General features: G+C 39.6%; 1 protein-coding gene across 1 annotated transcript; it reads left to right on the top strand.

Moving 5' to 3' along the window:
• The first annotated feature begins 41 nt into the window (after positions 1 to 41).
• Positions 42 to 15,421, top strand: LOC134359065 (U6 snRNA-associated Sm-like protein LSm1). Its single transcript, XM_063071937.1, has 4 exons — positions 42 to 119; positions 12,778 to 12,846; positions 13,815 to 13,930; positions 14,142 to 15,421. The coding sequence occupies exons 1-4, from the start codon at positions 74 to 76 to the stop codon at positions 14,310 to 14,312; spliced, it is 402 nt and encodes a 133-aa protein (XP_062928007.1). The 5' UTR covers positions 42 to 73; the 3' UTR covers positions 14,313 to 15,421.
• Positions 15,422 to 16,128: the final 707 nt, after the last annotated feature.

The raw sequence follows: 16,128 nt of genomic DNA, 5'->3' as shown, positions 1-16,128 counted from the left end.
GAAGTGACGCGGCTCCGACGTCGCCTCCTCTTCCTGTGGACCATGTGACGTCCAATGGTTGCTTCGGAGCAAGATGAACTATATGCCCGGCACAGCCAGCCTGATTGAAGACATTGACAGTAAGGCGCCACTTTCACTTTCTTCAATCGTCCTCCCCTTGCGTGGCGGAGTCCTGGTAGCTTTGCCCTCGTTGTGGTGCCACTGCTTGACACCCAGGCTTGTATTTATCCCCAGCCCAGGAAACTTGGAGCATCGTCTGCTTTTGCTTCATGTTCTCTTGTTGGGCAGCCTTTCGGGACCAAAGCTGCCTTCGTTTGGGTCTGAGGTATCCGATGAGATCGCAGATACTGTACTTCCACGGATGCCCGATGAAAGAAGTTGCTTCGCTAGTTAGTGATTTTTTTAAAGTAGCTGCTAGAAATCTTAAATAAAAACTTAAGGTCCTGGAAATGATGAACAGGTCAGGAGGCATCTCAGAATCAGGTTTAATATAGTCGTAGTCATAGTCATACTTTATTGATCCCGGGGGAAATTGGTACCAGTTGCACCATAAATAATAAATAGTAATAAAACCATAAATAGTTAAATAGTAAAAAGTAAATTATGCCAGGAAATAAGTCCAGGACCAGCCTATTGGCTCAGGGTGTCTGACCCTCCAAGGGAGGAGTTGTAAAGTTTGATGGCCACAGGCAGGAATGACTTCCTATGACACTCTGTGTTGCATCTCAGTGGAATGAGTCTCTGGCTGAATGTATCACTGGTATGTGTCGTGAAAATGGTCCTTGCGGCAACAGTGCAATTCAGTACAAAATAATAGAGAAAAAACCGTGAATTACAGTAAATATATAAAATAAATTTAAGTAGTGCAAAAATAGAAATTTTAAAAAGTGAGGTAGAGTTTATGGGTTCAATGTCCATTCAGAAAATACATGGCAGGGGGGAATAACTGTTCCTGAATCTTTTGAATGTGTGCCTTCAGGCTCCTGTAGCGCCTTCATAATGGTAGCAATGAGAACAAGGCATAACCTGGGCGATAGGTGATGAATGCCGCCTTTTTGAGGCTTCACTGCTTGCGGGTGTCCTGGAGACTACAGAGGCCAGTGCCCATGATGCAGCTGACTAAGTTAGAATTGTGGAAAGGGAAACAGGGTAAATGCTTCATTGGCAGATCCCAGCTTGTTTATGCTGCAGTCCCGCCATTCATGCTGGCCTCCTCTACGGTCCTGTCCCACTGAGGTTCTCAATGCCATTCAGAAAGCTCCGTATCCAAGTTGTGGTGGTTCAGGGGATCTCGGTCTCTGGTGATGTTGCATTTTTTTTATTGAAGGAAGCTTGAGAATATTCTTAAATCATTTCTCCACTTTGTTTTCTACATCAGATACTGATCACAGGCAAAGTCCGCTGGGTGTCTTGTGTTAGAAACCTGATCAGTTCTGGTGATCAGGCAAGAGAAAAATTGCAACCTCCTTCGCTATTAATTTTAATTGACGATAATTTCCCTACATAATTAAAAATCTGATCAGAATTTCTTCTGCAAATGTAAAGTGCTAAAGATGCTAGAAATCTGAAATTTTGGGGAAAACGACACACAAAGTGCTCAGCAGTTGAGGTGATTTTGATGTAGGGGGAAATAACGGCTATTATTTCAGGTCAGTAACTTTTTATTACCTGAAATGTTAATTTAAACATAAAAACAGGAAATACTGAACTAAGTGCATGGAACAGCATTACTGGAGTCAGAAATAATGTTAATATTTCAGATCATTGACAGCAATGAAAGGTCATTGATGTGAATGCACACATGCACCCCCACCGACCTTTCCTGGTTTTATTTCAGAATTGGTTCTCGAAAGCATAGACTGTAATTTTTCCAAATCTGCTTCGGATATATGATGCCAATTGAAGGATGAAATTTGCAAAAACTGATAAAAGTCATGAATCCACTGAATAGGGTTGATATGCCATTAAATCTTATCCATTTTGATTTGAGATGGTTAAGTCACACTGTGGTTCAGGGAACAGCTCTTTGATCATTGGCAGGAGTTGGCTGAGGTGAATGCTGGCAGAGACATTGATCCTCTGCGGTTAATGCAATTGATTTGTTTCTGTTCTTGAAAGAAATAATAATTATGGTGTTTCTGAGTTCCCCTAATGTGGGAAATGAGTTTGTGAATTACTCTGCTGTGTTTTAGACAAGAATACTGTCTCCTTTAAGGGTTAATTTTTTTAAAACTTCAGCAAAAATACTGTCTTCTTGGCTCATAGCAGGGTGGACTCTTGGGTGTCTGGCCTATAGTAGTCTTGACGGTGCTTATGAATCCATATGTCATGATTATTGGTGAGTTACTGGACTTGCTGTTCTCCTTCCACCAACCATCTGCTCTATAGACTGTAGTTTTCTGTTAAGGCTGAGCTGTTTCATTTTCCTTGAGGTGTGGTGGAATTACGTTACAAAGGAACTAAACATATGCTTTCAGTTAATTCCTGGATCTCCCGCACGCCCTCATCAATCAAGTTCTGGTTTTTGCTAGCAGTTATATGAAGAGTATCTTCACAGGTGCTAATTATGGTGATCCTCAAAGGAGACTAGAAGCTGTGGATACTCTATTCCTCCTGTTGGTTGAGAGTCCTCAGGTTGTCTGAAACGTGCATCACTGTTTCTGTTGCCATTTTTTGCTTTGGAGCCAGACTGATGGAGATAACAGAATGGATCAGACCCACAGTCATAAGTAGCCATTATGGTGTGGATATAGCAGACTCTCTTATAATCTCTTGCTCAGATGAAGAGATAATTTGACAAGTACCATTGCCTAGATTGGGAGAAATTACCAAGAAGTCCTGTGCTTGACCCTCTAATGAAGCAGTGTACTGGTTATCACAAATCCTTACTCAGATGGAGGACTCACTGAAAAGATTAAAGATTAGCTTTACTTATCACATGTACGTACATTGAAACATACAGTAAAATGTGCTGTGCTGTATCAAATCAAATCTGTAAGGGTTATGCTGGGGGCTGCCCGCAAGTATCACCATGCTTCTGGTGCCAACACAGCATCACTTACAACTCACTAGCCCCAACCATATGTCTTTGGAAAGTGGAATAAACCAGAACACCCAGAGGAATCCCACACAGTCACAGAGAGAACATACAAGCTCCTTACAGACAATGGAGGGAATTGAACTCCAGTCGGTGATCACTGGCCCTGTAAAGTGATTACCATGCTGCCCTAACTTTCCATACTCCATCCTTGCCTTTCAGGATTTTTCAGAGGATTTGGTCTTTTGCTATTTTAACATTGAATTGTCCAGGAGGATCGTGGGCTGAAGTTTCTCAAGGTCTGGGTAGAAATCTGTCCTGGCTTTTGTTGCGTGAATGAAGTCACTGGAGAAAATTACTGGTAGATACAAAGCAGCTTCTTTATATGACAAAACAAGGTACTGCAGGCATCTTATGGAGACGCTTTCAGTCGAAAGCTGTTTCTGGCCCAACGTGGGGTTGGATATTTTATGTGCCAAACATCAAAGGACAACTCCATATTTACAGTGTATGGATAATGCTTTTTTTGAAACCACATACAACGTTCACACTTCCTGATTCGCATCCACACCACAGACATCCAAATGAATTTTAATCATCATTGCTTGGTCTGGGATTCACAGCTTTTAGGAGCCCATTGTCCAGCGCTGCACAATATATTTTCAGATGTGAAGAATGGTAGCCGCAATCAATTGAATTGACTGTATTACTTGCATGCTTCATATGCACGAGTAAAAATCTTCACATTACATCTCCATCTAAATGTGCAATGTGCAATTTATAATTGAGCATTAAATTGCTAAATGTACATGTCCTCAACCCAAAAATCAGTCTAGCACTGGCCTCCTTGGCGTTTACAGTGGCATGCAAAAGTTTGGACACCCCGGTCAAAATTTCTGTTACTGTGTATAGTTAAGTGAGTAGAAGATGAACTGATCTCCAAAAGTCATAAAATTAAAGATGAAACATTCTTTTCAACATTTTAAGCAAGATTAGTGTATTATTTTTCTTTTATACAATTTTAGAGTGGAAAAAGAGGAAAGAAACACCATGCAAAAGTTTGGGCACCCCTAGAGATTTGAAGTCTCAGATAACTTTTACCAAGGTCTCAGACCTTAATTAGCTTGTTAGGGCTATGGCTTGTTCACAATCATCGTTAGGAAAGGCCAGGTGATGCAAATTTCAAAGCTTTATAAATACCCTGACTCCTCAAATCTTGTCCCAACAATCAGCAGCCATGGGCTCCTCTAAGCAGCTGCCTAGCACTCTAAAAATTAAAATAAATGATGCCCACAAAGCAGGAGAAGGCTATAAGAAGATAGCAAAGCAGTTTTATGTAGCCATTTCCTCAGTTTGTAATGTAATTAAGAAATGGCAGTTAACAGAAACAGTGGAGGTTAAGTTGAGGTCTGGAAGACCAAAAAAACTTTCTGAGAGAACTGTTCATAGGATTGCTAGAAAGGCAAATCAAAACCCCTGTTTGACTGCAAAAGACCTTCAGGAAGATTTAACAGACCCTGGAGTGGTGGTGCACTGTTCTACTGTGCAGTGACACCTGCACAAATATGACCTTCATGAAAGAGTCATCAGAAGAAAACCTTTCCTGCGTCCTCACCACAAAATTCAGTGTCAGAAGTTTGCAAAGGAACATCTAAACAAGCCTGATGCATCTTGGAAACAAGTCCTGTGCACTGATGAAGTTAAAATAGAACTTTTTAGCCGCAAGGAGCAAAGGTATGTTTGGAGAAAGAAGGGTGTAGAATTTTATGAAAAGAACACCTCTCCAACTGTTAAGCACGTGGGTGGCTTGTGTTGCAGCCAGTGGCACGGGGAACATTTCACTGGAAGAGGGAAGAATGAATTCAATTAAATACCAGCAAATTCTGGAAGCAAACATCACACCGTCAGTAAAAAAAAAAGCTGAAGATGAAAAGAGAATGGCTCCTACAACAGGATAATGATCCTAAACACACCTCAAAATCCACAACGGACTACCTCAAGAGGTGCAAGCTGAAGGTTTTGCCATGGCCCTCATGATCCCCCGACCTAAACATCATTGAGAATCTGTGGATTGACCTTAAAAGAGCGGTGCATGCAAGACGGCCCAAGAATCTCACAGAACTAGAAGTCTTTTGCAGGGAAGAATGGGCGAAAATCCCCCAAACAAGAATTGAAAAACTCTTAGCTGGCTACAGAAAGCACTTACTTGCCAAAGGGGGTGTAACTAAGTACTGACCATGCAGGGTGTCCAAACTTTTGCTTCGGGCCCTTTTCCTTTTTTGTTATTTTGAAACTATAAAAGATGGAAATAAAAAAGTAATCTTGCTTAAAATATTAAAGGAATGTGTCATCTTTAACTTTATGCCTTTTGGAAATCGGGTCATCTTTTACTCGCTTAGCTATTCACAGAAACAGAAATTTTGACCGGGGTGCCCAAACTTTTGCATACCACTGTGTATGCTGATCTATTTTAGGTGCTGGTTATGTACGACAGCCTGGTCAAAAGATAGCTGCATGTTATGGAAAATCAGTGAAGGTTAAAGTATAGGAAGAACTTGGTTGCATAAAAGATCAAACACACCAAGCTACTCTGAGTACATATTTACAAGTCCTTGGAAGCATTGTTGAAATGCAAAACATGATCAACATTTTGCTCAGTATATTCATGCCGGGGTTGGAACACTTCATATCCTTTATGCCTGCTCGTCACATCAAGGAGTCCCAGATCTGCTGTGTTTAAACAAAAGGATAAACAGCATAGGTGCTTTAGCACTACCAAAGTGGAACTGGTATTATATCAACTGTTTTCCATAATATGCACCAGTTGACTTTACAGCAAACTGTTCTGTAAACAAAAATCATATCTTTAATGAATTAGCTATTAGATTTTGGTCATGCTTGGAAAAATGGGGAGAGTATTGGTCCCTGGGACATTGTTAGAAAGACTGGTTACTCAATATACATTTTAACAAAGGAAAGTGACTAATAACTTGAAAAGGGTTGAACAATTTTGTGAATTATTCTTGCCTTAAAGCTCCTTTTTGTTACACAAATCCTTGAATCTATAAGTCTTTGGAGCTTCTCTTGAATAGAAAATAGTAATATTCATTGTGATTCTGATACTTGATAATGTTACATTATTATAAGATTTCCAAAATGTAAAAAAAAGGCATGTAATAGGCAGTCTAAGGAAGGAATTAAAATTATGGAGTATTGGTTCTTTTTGCTTCCTTTGAAATCCACACAATTTTCACATCTCCCTCTTCACACCCACACCTTAGACACCCAAATGAGTTTGAATCAGCGTTGTCTGATCTTCCAGTTAACTGTGGTTCACGGCTCTTAGGAACCCATTGTCCAGAGCTGCATTTTAAATGTAATCTGCAGTCCATATTCAGATCTGAAGATTGGTGGCTGAAGTTAGTTAATGAAGTTAATTGCTCTATGTGGTAACCGCAAAAACACCCTAACGAGGAGTACATGTGGACATTATGTTTCCTCTTAAAGTGGTCTTTAAAATTTACCCACTTAACACAGAGATGAGATGAAGTTCCTTCTCTAAGGCAGAGGTTATCAATCTGGAGTCCACCATCCCTTACTTAATGGTATTGGTCCATGGCATAAAAAAGGTTGGGAACCCCTGCTCTAAGGGTTGTGTGTCTTTGGTACTCTGTACCTCAGAAAAGGTGGTGGAGTTAGAGTCTTCCAGCATTTTAAAGACCAGTGTTTAATAGCTTCTTAGTCAGTAAGGGATTGAAAGTTTACCACAACTAGACAAGAGTGTGCAGTGTAAAATCTGATCACCTATAACCTTAGTAAACGGCAGAACAGACTCAAGAGGCCAAATGGCTTGGTCCTGCAGTAATTTACATATTTATCATAATTTTCATTTACATTATTCTCCACTTGGCATAAATGTAATGCTGTGCAACCTAACTGGTTTCTTATATCTCTTTCAGAATTTTCAGTCGAAAAACCTACAGAGGTCAAATGGGTGGTAGGGTGCAGATATGTCTCTACCAAACGAGGTACAAGGTGCTCCTACCCTCCACTAGCCTACAGGTCACCTTTGGGTAAGGTGGAGCCCCTGCTTAGCCCCCCAGATCAGGGTCACGTGAAGCTATGGGAGCAGGTGGTGCATATCACAAGCCCTGGTTATGACGTTAGGTAGACAATTTGAAGAGTATTGATGATGGCTGGGGTCACCACTTTGTAAAGATACTGCCCAGAAGAAGGCAATGGCAAACCACTTATGTAGAAAAATATGCCAAGAACAATCATGGTCATTGACCGTGATTGTCCACGTCATACGACACGGCACGTGGTGATGACAGAAGTCGGTCCCTGCCATAATTATAGCCTAGCCAAAATAAACTTAACAACATTTTTGTATTTTAAACATATGAATATGTTTTGGATTGAGATAAATAGCTTAAGTTAAACTCTTGATTTGGGATGATACACAAACCCTTTTGTGGTTAATGCGTTCACGTGATTAGTCCCTTTTTTATTTACACTGAGGGCTAAAATTTGAAACACCAAATAAAACTATTCATACAAACCCCACTGTAAAAACTTGACATACAGTTTGATCTAAAAAGAATGATGAGCCGCATTTCGATTACTCACTTTAATCAGACTTGTTGATGACAGTTCAACAACTGTGGACACTGTGATTGGACACTCTTTCTGCTTCTCAATCTTGACCTTGCACCACACAAAATATTTATATATTATCTGTATTTAATGAGAGACAACATTCCAAGATGCATTAGAGGTGTAATCATGAATAAATACTCTGCCGAAGTCAGAGGTATTCCCCATAAATTGCTAATTTGAAAGCATGCAGGGTGTTAACGGAGTATTTAGCAGAGGCACTGCTGATCTACAAGACTTTTGCACAAATCAGAATCAGGTTTAATATCACTGGTATATGTCGAGAAATTTGTCATTATGCAGCAACATTACAATGCAATACGTAAGAATAAAAGCTGTAAATTATAGTAAGAAGTCTCTCTCTCTCTCTCTCTCTCTCTATATATATATATATATGTATAAAATTTAAAAATGTTTCATTCTGCATTAAATATGAAGAAAATGTTAGCATGCAATATATCTCTATTTTGTCCCCATTATTTCTAAACGAAAGAATTCTTTTGCTGCCTTTAAGTTGAAGGGCTATTAGTATTCAATAAAAAAAAATTTAATCTGTTTACAGAAAAACCATGTAGCAGTGAGCCATTTTCATAATAGATATTGTATAAGTGACAAACACTCATCCGGGTAACACTGTGGAGAACGATTGCAAGTTTGGTTACAATGGGACTCATGAAGTGGATACTGCTGCTTTGCCCTTGAGACACTGCTGCATTTCACAATTGTATATGTAGTATTCATAAATTACAGACTTACAAATAATTTTGATTTTATGTTCCAAGCAAAGAACACCTTAAATAAATTTATCAGCAGAAATAATGCTGTCTAACAAAATGTTTCTGCCTTACAAAACTGTTTAGAATCTCCAAGGATTGTCTCTGTGATGTATTCAATGTGTGCTGTGCTAGAGGATAAAAGGAATTGGACCATTAAATCAACATTGACAGAAGCCTTTATTTCACATGCTTTCAAGGAAAATAGCTTCATAAGCATTATAAGTTTCATGAAGGAGTTTGTTACAAATTGAAAGGGTTTTGCTTTTTATTATTTTAGATCACTAACAAGATAATGCAATTCTAAAGAAACTATTTGTTGGAAACAGGTTTTTTTTGTCATTCATATTAACAACATCTATGCCTGACAAATCTATGGAATTGTTGAATTTGGCCAGAATTGATTGGAAAAGAACACTGGCAGGGATGACGGCAGAGTAGCAATGGCTGGAATTCAGAAGACACAGGATTATATACATCACAAAGAGGAAGGAGTGTTCTAGAGGAAAGATGACACAATTGTGGCTAACAGGAGAAGTCCAAGCCAATATGAAAGTTAAAGAGAGGGCATTTAATAGAGCAAAAATTAGTGGAAAGTTAGGGGAATGGGATGCTTTTAAAAACCAGCAGAAGGTAACTAAAAGGGTCATTAAGAAGGTAAAGATGAAATACAGAAGTAAGCTAGCCAATAATATTAAAGAGGATACTATAGGTTTCTTCAGATACGTAAAGTGTAAAAGAGAGGTGAGAATGGATATTGGACCACTGGAAAATGATGCTGGAGAGGTAGTAATGGGGGGAAAAGGAAATGGCAGGTGAACTGAATAAGTATTTTGCATCACTGTTTACTGTGTCAGGCCCTAGCAGTGTGTTGGAAGTTCCAGGTGTCAGGGGTCATGAAGTGTGTGAAGTTACCATAGCTAGAGAGAAGGTTCTTGGGAAACTGAAAGGTCTGAAGTTAGATAAGTCACCTGGACCAACTAGTACATCCCAAGGTTTTGAAAGAGGTGGCTGAAGAAATTGTGGAGGCATTAGTAATGATCTTTCAAGAATCACTAGATTCTGGAATGGTTCCGTAAGACGAGAAAATTGCAAAAGTCACTCTACTCTACAAGAAGGGAGAAAGGCAAAAGAAAGGAAACTATAGGCCAGCTAGTCTGACCTCAGTGGTTGGGAAGATGTTGGTGTTGATTATTAAGGATGAAGTCTCAGGAAACTTGGAGACACATGATAAAATAGGCTGTAGTCAACATGGTTTCCTCAAGGGGAAATCTTGCCTGACATCTGTTGGAATTATTTGAAGAATTAACAAGCAGGATAGACAAAGGAGAATTAGTTGATGTTGTGTACTTGGATTTTTAGAAAGCCTTTGACAAGGTGCCACGCATGAGGCTGATTAACAAGCTGTGAGCCCATGGTATTGCAGGAAAGAGTCTAGCTTGGATAAAGCAATGGCGGATTGGCAGGGTCAAAGAGTGGAAATAAAGGGAGCCTTTTCTAGTTGGCTGCAGGTGACTAGTGGTTTTCCACAGCGGTCTGTATTGGGACCAATTCTTTTTATGTTATATGTAAATGATTTGGATGATGGAATTGATGGCTTTGTTGCAAAGTTTACAGATGATATAAAGATAAGTGGAGGGGCAGGTATTTTTGAGGAAGTAGAGAGGCTCCAGAAGGACAGGCAGATTAGGAGAAGAGATAGATGGAATGCAGTGTTGGGAAGTGTACGATCATGCAGTTTGGTAGAAGAAATGAAAGGGTTGAACATTTTCTAAATGGAGAGAAAATACAAGAAACTGAGATGCAAAGGGACTTGGGAGTCCTTGTGCAAGATTCCCTATAGGTTAATTTGCAAGTTAAGTCTATACTGAAGAAGGCAAATGTGATGTTTCATTCATTTCAAGAGAACTAGAATATAAAAGCAAGGATGTAATTTTGAGACTTTATAAAGCACTGGTGAGGCCTCACTTGGAGTATTGTGAGCATTTTTGGGCTCCTTATTTTAGAAAGGATGTGCTGAAAGTGGAGAGGGTTCAAAGGAGGTTTAAGAAAATTATTCCAGGAGTGAATAGCTTTTCATATAAAGAGCGTTTGATGACTCTGGGCCTGTGTTCACTAGAATTCAGAAGAATGAGGGGGTGACCACATTGAAATCTGTTGAATGGTGAAAGGTCTTGATAGAGTAGATGTGGAGAGGATGTTTCCTATGAATGGAGAGTCTAAGACCAGAGGGCACAGCCTCATAATAGAGGGGCGTCCTTTTAGAAGATGAGGAGGAATTTCTTTTGCCAGAGATAGGTGTATCTGTGGAATTCAGGTGGCTGTGGAGACCAGGCCTTTACATGTATGTAATGCCCTGGTTAAGATTTTACAAAGTGTTTACTGCTAATGCTGTGGGATATTTCATTTAATTGGTTTGTGTAAAAGCAGTGTGTTCTGCTGGTAGTAGTATTTGGGTTACTATTAAAGATAAGAGGTTGTGATCAGCTTAGGAAAGTCAGGTCAGCCAATCAGGAAGGTGGAATTGGGAGAAGGTTCTAGAGAGATCTGGGCAGAGAGGTTTTGTGATGGACACTATAGGAGTCAAGGCCCTTTTCGGTGGTAGGTGGAGAGAGAAGATGATCAAGAGAACTGGCAGTAGGATTCGATCCAACCAGAATGTGTGATTTGATGGGGTCCAAATGGAAAAGTTCTATCAATGATTGGTGAATAGGAGTTGGCGCTCTGAGTACATGGACACCTCCAGCTCTTGAAAGATCTGAGCACCACCTTTGTGCAGATTGGACTGCTTTGAATATAATGGACCCTTTTATTTTTTTTCCCTTTTTCATTCTTCTTTAATAACTGTTTGATTATGTGGCATTCATAAGTACACCTTTCTTATAATTATATGCAGTGTATGATGTGTTATTTCTTGCTGACAGGTAATTGCATTTACACAGTATTTTCTCAAATTGGGATGCAGGTGGTTAAAACACCCTGGCTCACCTGGTCTGGTAGGATCCAAGTCATATTAACCCTAGAAATACGGAGTTCGAGAAAGGTGGTTTTCCCACCACTGAGTCCATTGGCTTCTTAGTGAGGGGCTAACCAGCCGTGTTTTTAGAGACGCCCGGTAAAAAGGGGTTTCATATATTTAAGGCAGAGGTTGATAGGTTCTTCTTTGATCAGGCATGAAGGGATATGGGGAGAAGGCAGGAGATTGGAGCTGAGAAGAAAATTGGATCAGCCATGATGAAATTGTAGAGCAGATTCAACGGGCCAAGCAATGGCCTAGTTCTGTTTCTATTTCTTATGGTTTTATTACAAGTTTTAGTAAAATAATTAATTCTGCAGATTAACACCCATAGAATGTTGTAGAAACTCATCAGGTCAGGCAACATCGATGGAAATGAATAAGCAGTCCATGTTCCAGGCCAAGACCCTTCTTTGGGATTCAGATCACTGGAGACGATCTTTGCCCCATTAGTTAATTGAAATCCATTTGTCCATTATTTTAATAATGATGTTATTTTATTTAATCCAAAACATTATTTATGGGAATATCCATCAAATGATACCATCATGCAAAGATGAGGATAAATTTGGTTTGGGTGGTAGCTTTATAAAGGCCTTAACATAAAGGAGCAAAGGAATGCAGAGGGAGAATTCGAGAGAGTGGGCCAAGGCAGCTGAGGATATGGCTGACATTGAAGGGCAGGCATAATTCATAAAAGGATTGGAGAGTCTGAAAGTGGATTTGGGGTAGTTAGAGAACAAGACTGAAGCCCTAAAGTAGGATGCATTAGGGCAACCGTAACCAGTAAGAACAGGATAATGGTTGAGCAATTCTTTGGGTGGAATAGGGCACAAACAGAAAAGTTTTATGAGTTGAAAATTAGAGGAGGAGGAGAATGTGAGCAGTGTGAAGGAGGTAAGTAATGTTAAAGAGGTTAGAATAAGGCAGTGTTGGTACAGGTGCAAAAATAGTTTCAGAATCTCATAAATTATTACTTCATTTGTGTTAAAGCTTAACATTTATTTGTATACTACCTACTAACCTCTGTACATTACAATTTTGTGGATTTATGCATTTGATTTAATGTGAATATATTCACAGATTTTTGCAATAAAACCAACCTCTTATCAGATCAAATCTGAGCTGATGTTCTTATCCATTTACTTCTGTTTCCTTTGCATCCTTTCTCTCTTTCAGGATAGAACTGGAAATTAGTAGTGACTATAGTTAGAAATTAACATTAGTTCCAGTTATCAGGAATGATGTTTCAGAATACTTTGTATCACTTAAAATGTTCATTTTTCCTTTTGCAGAAAAGCATTTAGTTGTACTTCGAGATGGAAGAACATTAATAGGATATTTGAGGAGTGTGGATCAGTTTGGTAAGTATTGGTACAGTAACAAATGACTATTATTTAACTGTGTTAAGCAGAAAATGCTGATGATGCTGTGTAGGTCGAGCAGTATCCATAGAGAGAGTGAAAACCTAGAGAGAAAAACAGTGAACATTTTGAGACAACGTCATTTCATTTGTACTGTTCAACTAATCAGGTTTGGTAATAAAATGTGATATAAATATTCTTCTTTTGCCCATTACGCCGCTGGCATTTGAGAGAGCAGTGAAGGTACTTCATCTCTGGCAGCGTTCACGGCTTCCTTCATCATGTCAGTAGCTTCCACCCAGTTTTCACCACTGTCAGTCACGCAAGTCTCGGGTGGAGACTCAGGAATACCATTGCACTCAGATGTAGAATTCCTCATTGCTGTTTCTGTAACAGTTTTGTTTTACCAGCCAGGGTTGTTAGCCCTGAGCTGAACCCCCGAACCTGGAGGATAGTGGACTACTCTTAGTCTGTCCTCTACCCTTTAACCTGTTTGGCATGGGTGACCCTATCAAGAGCCGAAGTATAAAGCCCTCTCTCCAGCCAACATGGCTCTCCAGGTCATTGAGGCAGGAAAGCCTCAATGGTTGTGTTCCTCTTGAAGGGATGTAAATATAAATTTCTTTAAATCCTTTAGTTTTGATATGCACCCTAAAAGTTCAGAATCCCACTTGTCCCAATTAATCTAGATTGGTACTCTGGTCGTTTGGTTTGTCTACTCCAGTTGAGATTTTTATTTTGCATTTTGTACTGTATATTTAAATAAAACATAATTTAAGAGTCATGTTTGTCTAAGGCAAGAATGATCCAGCTTCAAAACTGCGGAGCAATGGCAACCTAAAAAATCAATTTTATTGAGAATTGTACTTTACTATTTGGATTAATTAACGCATTATGTCTTTTATGACTAGAGACATTTGGTATTCAGTTGTGCTAATTCCTTAACACACACCCTCTCCATATTGCAGCTAATTTGGTTCTTCATCGGACGGTGGAGCGAATCCATGTAGGAAGGAAGTACGGTGATATTCCAAGAGGGATTTTCGTTGTCCGAGGGGAAAATGTGGTGCTTCTGGGGGAAATAGTAAGTTTCATGAAATATTCAATTCATGGATTTTTTAAAATGGATTCAATTATTGCTTGTATGGGGAAGACTTTGCATGCAGATTCAGTCTTGCAGTTTAATTCAATAGACTGTAGTTTGCTTCTAATTCATTTAGTAAAGTAATTGTCTCACAATGTTTAAACTTGCCAGTTTCTTTGTGATGGTTAAATGACTGACATTATCCTCACAGGATCTAGAGAGGGAGACCGATACCCCTTTGCAGCGAGTGTCAATCGAGGAGATTCTGGAAGCTCAGAGAGTTCAGCAGCATGAAAAGCAAGAGGCAGAAAAGGCAAAAAGTGAAGCATTAAAGGAGCGAGGATTATCCATCCCTCGAACTGATGCTCTTGATGAATACTAAGTAAAAGTACAATACCAGACTTTTAAACCACCTGTAGGGGACTTGACCTACTGGATCTTCTTGCTGAACTGGCATTGATTGTATCTAAAAATGACTAAACAAAACAAAATGCTTTCAAGCTATATTTTTCAGTGGTAAATATGAATTGCCATACTTTTAAAAGACAGTGCTTCAGAAAGAATATACTGAGCAACTTCACTAGTTTCCATCTTCTTGGTTAGAAAATATAACTATAAAGAGTCATCACCATAATGAACCTTTAGCTGAAAGAGATGGGTTCCCCATTCTGTGGAAGAATGACAATATTAATCAATGCATTATTCATGAGTACATTTTCTTGCACAAACTAAATTGCTGTGCATTTACTGAAAATTAAAAAAAATTCCTATAGGTGGAAACTGAAATTTTGTTTAGTTAAGAAATAATATAATTTCAGCTGATTTATTTGCCATTGTTCACAAATCAGGTGCATACCTGTTAGTCAAACTTTACAGGTTGTAGCTTTGTGAAGATAGGCAGCTTGACAATTCTGTTTTATTAATTCTGATTTTCAGTCCATTGGCTAAAAACTCAACTATCAATTAATTTGCTGACATTTGATAAATTGTTGAGAACTTATTTACCATTGACTTATGTTACAGTGACTAAATGATAAAGGAATGTTTTCTGTAGAGTTGACAGATAATGGACTAGACCTTGTTGACCTGGATTCCTCCAACCAGTCTTTACTTAGGACACAAAGAACTAATGTTACTGGCCCAAAGTATCCCAGCCTCTCAGCAGCATAGCCATAAGAAATATGAGAGATTTTTAAATGTCTGAGATCCAGAGGCAAAGCTAGATGAGACTGCTCCCTGCACAATTTCTTCTGCGTTCTGCTATTTCCCTTGTACTACCTCGACTCACTGTTGTAATGTAATGATCTATATGGATGGCATGCAAAAAAAAGTTTTTTTACTGTATCATGTGACAATAATAAACCAATTTGCCAATATTTAAAAATGTTTAAACTAAAACACAATAGCAAACATGAAAAAGTCTGCAGGTGCTGGAAATCCAAAGCAACACACACAAAATGGTGGGGTTGGGTAGCATCTATGGAAAAGAGTTTTGGGCCAAGACGTTTCTCCAGACTGAGAAGGAAGCGGGTAGATGTCAGAACAAAACAGTTGGGGGGGGGGCCGAGGAAAAGAGGCTAACTGGAAGGTGATCAGTGAAGCAAGGCAGGTGGGGAAAGGTCAAGGGCTGGAGAAGAAAGAATCTGTTACGGGAGGGGAGTGGACCATAGGAGAAAAGGAAGGTGGAGGGAACCCTGTGTAAAGTAATAGGCAGATGAGAAGAGGTAAAAGGCCAGAGTGGGGAACAGATGAGGGAGGAGGGGAAATGTTTTTACCGGGAGAAATTGATAATTGTGCCATTAAATTGGAGGCTATCTAGACAGAATACAAGCTGTTGCTCCTTCACCCTGAGGATGGCCTCATTTTGGCACAAGAGGAGGCTATGGATTGACATGTTGGAAGGGAAATGGGAATCAGTATTAAAATGTTTGGCCACCCGGAAGTCCTGCATGTGGCAGATGGTGTGGAGGTGCTCAACGAAGCCTCCCCCAATTTACAATGGGTCTCACCAATGTTGAGGAGGCCACATTAGGAGCACCAGACGCAATAGACAACCCCAGCAGATTCACGGGTGAAGCGTTGCCTCACCTGGTAAGACTGGTTGGGGCCCTGAATGGCAGTGAGGGAGGAGGTGTATGGGCAGATGTAGCACTTAGGCCACTTGCAGGGATAAGTGCTTGGAGGGAGATCAGCAGAGA

This window comes from Mobula hypostoma, chromosome 19, assembly GCF_963921235.1.
Source record: "Mobula hypostoma chromosome 19, sMobHyp1.1, whole genome shotgun sequence".
Taxonomy (NCBI): Eukaryota; Metazoa; Chordata; class Chondrichthyes; order Myliobatiformes; family Myliobatidae; genus Mobula; species Mobula hypostoma.
The sequence above is the reverse complement of the archived record's forward strand: the minus strand, read 5'-3'. Positions and strand labels throughout refer to the sequence as shown.